The 9,311-nt window shown below is 36.1% G+C and overlaps 1 protein-coding gene across 1 annotated transcript; it reads left to right on the top strand.

The window, feature by feature from the left end:
* Window positions 1–274: 274 nt before the first annotated feature.
* On the top strand, window positions 275–7,968 carry LOC138321042 (neurotrypsin-like). The gene is made up of 6 exons (XM_069264439.1): window positions 275–469; window positions 1,949–2,087; window positions 4,688–4,890; window positions 5,649–5,787; window positions 6,667–6,860; window positions 7,789–7,968. The coding sequence occupies exons 1-6, from the start codon at window positions 304–306 to the stop codon at window positions 7,800–7,802; spliced, it is 855 nt and encodes a 284-aa protein (XP_069120540.1). The 5' UTR covers window positions 275–303; the 3' UTR covers window positions 7,803–7,968.
* Window positions 7,969–9,311: the final 1,343 nt, after the last annotated feature.

Below are 9,311 nucleotides of genomic sequence, written 5' to 3'. Positions count from 1 at the left end.
AAAGTCTGCCTAAGTGCTGTGAAATGATTTTAATGCCTTCATACTGATGTGATATACTGCAAAATTAATGATGCGATTATTTCTTCAAATGAGCAAAATACCTAATGATTTAAAATAGTTCTTACTGTCGTATGATCTTTTACGACCGGATGTCTATTGATAATCAAAATATGCACAAATGATGTTAGCCTATAAAATTGAAAGGTTGCAAATTCTCAATATACGCATGTCATCTTTCTGGTTAATTACATGTACAAGTATAAAACCCGGTTAGTCGAGGGGAGACATCAGAACGAAGCCATCATGGAGAAGAGGACACGTGTGTTGGTTGCCGTACTGGCTGTTATGTTTGCATTTGATATGCAAACGGTCGCTATGCCAAGTAAATTTGAATATCTCGAATCTTTATGGAAGTCACATTTCGGGAAAAGACAAGACACTCACGAACTGAAGGCACGGCAACAACAAGGTAATCATAATGTTTACAGCCTGTTAAACCCACCACCAAGTAAGTCCTTAAATAAACAGTAATAGTCACTTATCTGAATTGGTTTGACTTTTGAATAATACTTGTGCGTACGTTAATTGCCTTGGTGTCTACATATGACTAGCACATCTACTCAGCTCAAATGTTTCACTGCCAGAGAATATAATCGATAATTATCATTTGGACAGTACTCACCAAGGTATTAGATAGCTGAAAAGAAAAGAAGAAAAAAAAAACCCAACAACATTTGCATACGTTACGTTTTGTACCAACATTTCAGGCCTGATAAGAATTCAATAAATTTAAAGATACGCATGCAATTAAATGTTAAATATGCAAGTGTCTTTTTTGACATTTGATTTGTTGTACCGATGTTAAATCTTTCACGCTATTTCAACTGAAATTTCGGTTTGTTTGTAAAATATATATCAATAACCTTCATATGTTTTGCAAAGAAAAAACAATTTGCTTATGTATAATGTCGAAGAAGCCGGTAAGCATAAATATTTACAAAATACATATTTAACAATGTCCTTTATAACCAAAGTTTAAGCTACAGTAATGTAGTCATTACTTTGAACTGTTGTCAAAATGAGCTACAGTAAAACCAAGGGTTTTTGATTTGATCCTGAGGACTGCGGAAGCTTCAGGTTTACAGAGATAAGTCACAAGAATAATTACCGGTATTAACGTTGTTTTGTACCGATGAATTTCATTTTCATGTACAGTATAGTTTTGTTTAAATTTCAAAAGGATTCCGAGTTCGGTAATGGATAAAAACGAAAAGGCATAATGCATAATATTAAAATAAGATAAACTACATATATATATAATGTCTCACATGGGTTCAATAACGTTAGCACAGTTAATTTTATCTATACTTAAAACTGTTACATCTTAAACTGTAATTTATCTCGCTTTATCAAAGTTTATGAGATTGTCAGTTAACGAAAGTTTATTAGGGTTATTTTGAAAAATAAAATGGTTTTCTCGTTAAAACCCGATAATTATCACGTTAAATGCGTTAGTTGTGTCGTTTTTACGCGTTAGTTATTTCGTTTTAAAGACATTCTTATCTATATAAATCTCGTTTTAACGCGTTAGTTATCTCGTTTGAAGGAGATACGTCCTTAACATAAGATGCCCAAGATTCCTAAAATAACATTAATTCCTGTCGGAATAAGATATCGGTTGAAATTCTGCTAATGTTTCTGCACTTGCCGTGAAAACTACTAGGCCTTTCATAGAGATGCTTTTGGTAGAAATACCGAAATGTCACCGAAGATGCGTAAAATTGTGTTAATTATCGTTTCTCTTCGAATAAAGCGTCTGTGGGTAGCTTTCACGGTAAACCACGTGACCTCGAAACAGTTCCTTGGGACAGGTTTGTGATATGAGTTTAATCTGAACTATCTTTTTTTAATCTAATCTGAAATATCCATGTGCATATTGTATTTCTAGATTCACTGCGCCTTGTTGGGGGGCCCTCTGATTCCTCGGGACGACTTGAGGTGTACCATGATGGTGTGTGGGGAACAGTATGTGATAATGATTTCGATAGTCGTGATGTCCGTGTAGCTTGCCGACAATTAGGATTCAGGTAATAATGTTTCGCAATGTCGATTTGGTGTAATGCTTTTCATATCATAGTCATAAGTTTAACGACGTTATATGTGGTAAAGCTGTGAAGACTGTGAAGCTGTGAATATGAAGACGAACAACATGTACATAGACTATTATGGTCAGGACACTTGGTAAGAGAGTGAATGTTTCTTACGATGGAATGGTTTATGGTCATGCTTGTTCCCTGTCTATTTCAGCGTAATCATACAGCATTTTCCTCTTTAATCATAGTAATTAAAACCTGTAAAATTAACCATTTAAACATGCTGGTTCTGATGACATCCGGTTAAGGTACGTATGTTACACCGCCTTGCCATTTATTACCCAAAGTGATAGTTGGCATGCATTTTTTATTAGTTTAAAATATGGACTAATCCCTTATTATTACAGGTAGTTGTATCCTCGACAGTTAGGGGGTTACTATCAGTGTCCACCCTTTGACCATTCTATAGCAACACTTAAGGTATTATTGGAAGCAAAAATATAAATCAATCACAGGTCTGTATAGAGGCATCAAGGACCAAACTAGCTGTTGTTCTGTTGCGTTCAGTGGTGAAAGTAACCTCAGGAATGTGGAGGACGGGTAGATAATTGACCATAGAGTAATATTCTGTTGTATGAAATGTATGATGATCAATCAATGAGTTCCCAAAAAAATAACGAAACCACACTGTCCTGTTATTATGTGCCCTCTATAATGTGTACTTAAGTTGAGCGGTAGAGCATGAAAATCGTTTGAAGAAAGCATGAAACTTTGCAAATGGCTTCTTTAGGACATAAGGTTTCAAGGAAAAAAAGGGACCCCCAAAACATCATGGCCTCTACTGGCCGCCATATTAGCCACAAACCACCTTCTGCGACCTATATCTCACGTTCTATAACAGTTTGACCCATACTTTAAACGTCAACATCCATATTATTTATACCTAGGAACATTTTGGTAATGTTAAACTTCACGTAGAAGGACGCTATATTGTATTTAAAGATGGCCGCCACCTTTGCGAGCTATATCTGTATATAATACATCTAAATGACCAATCTGACTTTAGGCAAATAACCAACTGCAAATACGTTAATAATCAGATAAATGTCTAGGATATTGGTTCGATGTTATCCTGAACGACTCCAACAACATCAGGAGACTCCACATAAGGAAGGACTTCGAGTTAGTTCATAGCAAGGTTTTGCCGCCAAAGCATGGACGTCTACCTCGACTGACACGAAATCTTGTGGTACGTCTACGAAACAAGTCCTTGAGAAAATAGTAATAAATTCCTCTATGGCGAAGAGTTACAAAAAATAGCTGAACCTTCGTAGAACTCCCAATTTCAGGAGATGAAGATGGCGATGGTAAGACAGATGATGGTGTCGAATTAAAAACAGAGATAAAGCGCTATGCTAGCGGTGCAGTATATGCAAAATTAATTTACCTAAAACACATAGCCACCGCCAGAAAAACATGCATACGGCACCAAGGACTGGGCGAAAATAAATTGCAGCGACGGAGAACAAAAGATTCGTAATCATTCAAACTAAGTGCAGATATTGGTCATCTGGAACCTTGGCTATGACAAAGAGTGGGACCGATAGTGCAAGCTGCTGATTGTGCCACAAGGAACTCTTGTGCGTTCTACTACCCCAGCTCATTACAAGAAATATAGCGGTTGTCTTGAGAAAATGCTAAGTAAATTGGCAGACATCTTGGAAAGAGAGGATTTGTTCTCAGACACCATAAGGTGACATGAGTCTAGATGTTCTGAAAAGGTTACAGATGACTTGCCATTTCCATAAGAGTTTTATTGTGAGGTGGGATTTGAAAGGAATGAGTTGGGTGTTATCTGCAAATGGGCATTGATTTGGTCAATCGCTGTTGACTTGCGACATTAAAAATGTTCTAGTTGAGGAGTCGATAACGCCCATGAAAGATTATCCTCCGATTGCGCACGTAGAGTTACAATCCAGGAATTTATTCCAATGTAAATCAAGGCAGGTCATATCAACATTTTAAAAGTGTTAGCTTGATTTTTTGCTCGATCACTTACAGAGTGAAATACAGAAACAACTTACATTTAAATGGCCATCTTGGATTTCAAAATGGCGGTCATGTTGAAATTAAAATAAGAATCAAATTATTTATGTATCAAAGACTACAAAAGTATAAGTACTCTCTCTATATTTACTTAGTCAACTTAGCCAATCAGATGCATTGTTTATAAGGATATAGCTCGCAAAGTTGGCTTGAAATTCAAAATGGTGGGTCCTTCTACGTGAAGTTTAACACTACCAGAATGTTCCTATGTATCAAAAATATGGACGTTTAAAGGTTGGGTCTAGCTGGTATAGAACGCGAGTTATGGGTCGTTAAGGTGATTTTTGGCGGCCGTTTTGAAAACAGAAAATGGCGGCCGACGGGGGCTGTGATTTTTTGGGGTCCGTTTTATTCCTGTAACCTTATGTCCCAAAGAAGCCATATGCAAAGTTTCATGCTTTCTTCAAACTTTGATCGATTTCGCCGAAAAATCGATGTTAGCCGCTCCACTATATATTACATTACTATGTAATGCTGCTCCTATTCAGTGCCAATGAACATCAGAGAATAAAGAAGTTTGGTCCTGGAACAGGATCGATATGGATGGACAACGTAGAATGCACCGGTGACGAAGCAACCCTCTCGGAATGTCCATTCAATGGCTGGTTACATGAGAACTGTAGACACAGCGAAGATGTAGGCATTCAATGTGAGGAAGAAGAAGTCACTACAACACCCCCACCACCACCAGGTATAGACGAGGGGATTCTGTCAGAAAGTTGCCAAATTGCACACTTTTTGATTAAAACGTAAACCTTGGCACACACTCAGAAAAAACCCATAAGGTGACTTTTAAGGAACTGTGTTTTTTTTCTCCAAAAATAGCCTTTGACGAGGTGACGGCCATTCTCTAGTATGACTACCATACACATTACTTATCAAATATCAGCAGGATATAAGTACACAGACAGATTGATTGATTTTGTTGGTGCTGAAGGATAGATAACTCGTAACTGTTAGATCACAGATATACTCATACATGTACTTGACTTTTATTTTCATCTTTTAAAAAGTTCGATGATAGAAAAACAATGATTGAAAGGATCCAATGATAAATTTAACAAAAGCTAGTGGTCCATGTCTTTAATAACGTGTAAGATATATATCTAACAACAGCTGCGTCCCAGGTACATAATGTCGTTGTTGTATCGTTTTATGTTTTCTTTTGTTTATATTTCTGTGTGTTTGTATCAATGTTTCGAAAGCCTGTTTTAACTTCATGCATAACATAATTTTAGCAGTCATGATAATGTCAGATACAGTAAACTGAAAGTCATATTTGATCTATATCCACACTGACTTAGTAACCAGTTAACTGTTTTGAGTAGATATTATGGCAACTCACTTGACCTCGAAACATTTTTGTGGTGACACAATTTGTAATCTGAGTTTAGTTTGACCTATCCCCTTACCAGGTCTAAACTATTTCCACGTAAAATGTATTTCTAGCTCCGCTGCGCCTTGTTGGAGGACCCTCTGACTCGTCGGGACGACTGGAGGTGTACCACAGGGATGTCTGGGGAACAGTATGTAATGATGAGTTCGACATTCTTGAAGTCCGTGTAGCTTGTCGACAATTAGGATTCAGGTATTTGTCTTCCAATACATCAAACATGGGTTTTTGGTTTCCTTTTTTAAAAGCTACCTCCAAGTATCCTTCAACTAAAGGAATCATTTAATTTCTAATGCTGCTAATGCTGATCTCCAGGAAATGTGCAATCTAATTTAGATGTCTACACCATGTCATAGTCTGTGTGACGTAAACATCTTCGTAACTTATTGTAAATCTATGTTCAAGACGAAATACGTACCATGTATATATATGATCGAGACACTTCACTGGAATGGGAATGTTTTTAACAGTGAAACGGTATATTGTTATATCTGTTCCCTGTACAATCCATCGTAATTGTATGGAATTTCCTTCTTATATCATAGTAATTAAACCTGTAAAATCCAGAAACCGGTCTAAACCTTTCAAATATTCTAATTCTGATGACATCAGGTTAAAGCAAGTTTTACTGTACAGAGTATAGACATTTGATACTACGAAGATGTACCCTTGATACTCAAGGGGATACTATCAGTGTAATTATATCCACAATTGGATCATGTTATAGTATTACCTAAGGAGAGAAAACAACAAACCATGCACAGGTATTTTAAGATACCTCGTTGGAATATTATAGAGAGCGACGCTTGGTTCGAAATCTAGGGCCAAACTAACGTTATTCTGTTGCCTTCAGTTTTGCTTTGACATAGTACATGGGTTATTATAACAACACTGATAATAACCTCTAGAATGTAGAAAATGGGTAGATATTGATCATAAAGTAATTCTGTTATGATGATAAGATTCCATTCTATTCTCAATGTAAAGACCACAAGATAACGGGACCATACAGCATTCTGTTATTATGTCTTCTATATAATATAAGCTTCCTTATCTAACGCTGCTCTAATTCAGTGACAATAAGAACCAGAAAATGAAGAACTTTGGTCCTGGATCAGGAATTATATGGATGGACGACCTAGCTTGCTCCGGTGTCGAATCAGCCCTCTCGAACTGTAAATTCAACGGCTGGGGAAATGACAACTGTCAACACAGCGAAGACGTGGGCATTGTATGTGAGGGAGAAGATGACACACCACCACAACCAGGTATAGACACAAAGAGACAGAGAGACATATAGACAGACAGACAAACAGACACACAGATATACTTTACTCTTGTCAATTAATCAATGCATGCATGTCATCAAATTACATACCTACATTTACATTATTAATAAAACAGAACTAAAGCATGTGTTCATCTTCTTCAGCATTCCATGAATATTTATAGACATACCGGTATTCACCATTAGGATTTCTCCTTCATACTCATGCAGTTGCACACATAACGTTCACTACTACAACCGTTATTTGGTCACCATCCTAGATACTTCAGGGGTTACTATCACTACCATTATATCCTCCCCTGGACACTCTAATAGTAAAACTAAAGGCAACAGAAGTAATTTGTCAGTGGAAGTAATCGATGGAGTATCGAGAATGTTAAGTCACGAGTTTAAAACAGCTTTGGACACTCGTGGAAAATGTGGAGCACAATATCAATAATGAGTTTTACATAATATAGAATCATGCTTAAAGCAAATGAATACTTTATAATTTTCACTTAATTACTATGTGTAATACTGTAAGACTCTTTTATATGTGGATATCAAGGACAGGGACATTCTAATCGAGGGTCACAACAAGCCTCGGGTTTAAAACATTTTGTGATTCCGAAGGGATAATATCCATCCCCTTCATATCCTCACACGAAACAACATTTTTCTATCATATATCAACTATACATATATGGTTTTCTGCTACCATACAGGGGCATTCTAATCGAGGGTCACAACAAGCCTCGGGTTTAAAACATTTTGTGATTCCGAAGGGATAATATCCATCCCCTTCATATCCTCTCACGAAACAACATTTTTCTATCATATATCAACTATACATATATGGTTTTCTGCTATTTAAAAAAAAATCAAAACAAAATTATCATATAATTTTGCTGCTCATTTTTATGTTACAGAGATACAAGATTAGAGGCATGGAGACAATTCAATTTACCGTGAGAACGATTTTAATTGCAGATCAGTCGTAGTCAACTAATCAGAAACCAGCAACATGTTGCGCGTAGGTGTAAAATAATCATCGTATGATTATACAATGCATTGCAATATACAGACAATACAATAAAAAATCTGCTGTATATCGTGGTTAGTCTTATATGAAGAAGAAAGAAGAAATGCATAATGAGTAATACACAGACTGCATATACAAACCATATAACAGATATAATTCTATCAATTTTGAATTAATCGACATCAACGTCATTTAAAAGTATTATGGCCGCAGTATGATCAGAGCATAGAAGGAGAACTGGTAGCCAAAAAACCGAGCATAGCAGTGTCTCCCAAGGTACTACGAGAGACCTGTTCCCCAAGGTAAAGATTTCTGAGTGCCAACTGGAAAATAAGACTGCCATACGTTTACTCAAACCAATTATCACCACCAGCCCACCTCGGTCAAATACAACAGGGTGGACACCTCCCTCCATACTACCACGGAGGAAGAGGGCGTGAACTAACGAAAGAAACCTTATTCTTTCAAATAACTAATAAACTGCTGAAAAGCAATGCTTGTATGAGTACTTAGCCGGATAAGCCGGATGTCCCTTTCTTTCTTCCTCTGAGTTCCGTCCCCGCCTAAATAACGAACAGTAAATTAAATAATGGCCATGAAAGGCTTAATACTTATGTAAATATTACCCGTAAATAGTGGATATTCCATAAGTCAAATTTAATCAGTTTTTTTATAAGAATCCATCAGGTATAACATTGGACAATGTAGAATCACTATGACATTCACACAGAAATATGTGTACCTTATCAAATACACAATGTCGTTAAAGGAATGAAAACTAAGTTTAAATCAAACCTGGAAAGTGACCGTCTTAATCACATTAACACTGTTAAGACTCAAGATGTTACATCACGAACCAAGATCACACGGGGCTGTATTGACAGTTCACATATCTAACCGGGAACAACCAACTAAATGAAAAATGAAAAATTTATCCTGTGTAATGTATACAAATTGCGTCTATGATATAATTTTCATCCGGTCAATGATTGGCTGTTTAGTTATGAATTTCTAAATTAAATATGTTTTCAGACAGGTAATTACGCCTAGATAACATGATGAATTTGGAAATCCAGATTAAAATATGTTCAAAATATCAATTTTGATAATGAATATGTAAAATATTACAATTTCAGGATTTCAAATTGCACTTTATTTTCAAATGGCTACTCTGGTTGGAGTTTAAGCTGAAGTACCCAAACCTTTTTTCTATCTAGTGTTATTATACAGTTATTTTTTTATATGAGAACCTAGACTTTGATTATAGAACATGGTAGCTAACTAATATTCATTTGTTTTAAAAATACATTAGAAAACTTGAACAAATATTAACACTGTGATTTATGTAAAATTATTTAGTTGGTCGTTCTCTAACACGCGTGTCAGACACTTGAGTCTATGGGAATGTAT

Source organism: Argopecten irradians, chromosome 4, assembly GCF_041381155.1.
Source record: "Argopecten irradians isolate NY chromosome 4, Ai_NY, whole genome shotgun sequence".
NCBI lineage: Eukaryota > Metazoa > Mollusca > Bivalvia > Pectinida > Pectinidae > Argopecten > Argopecten irradians.
The sequence above is the reverse complement of the archived record's forward strand: the minus strand, read 5'-3'. Positions and strand labels throughout refer to the sequence as shown.

Coding starts and splice junctions, on each gene's coding strand:
- LOC138321042 (XM_069264439.1), top strand. CDS start 304: ATGGAGAAGAGGACACGTGTGTTGGTTGCCGTACTGGCTGTTATGTTT. Junction 2,088..4,687: donor TGCCGACAATTAGGATTCAG/GTAATAATGTTT, acceptor GCTCCTATTCAG/TGCCAATGAACATCAGAGAA. Junction 4,891..5,648: donor AACACCCCCACCACCACCAG/GTATAGACGAGG, acceptor ATGTATTTCTAG/CTCCGCTGCGCCTTGTTGGA.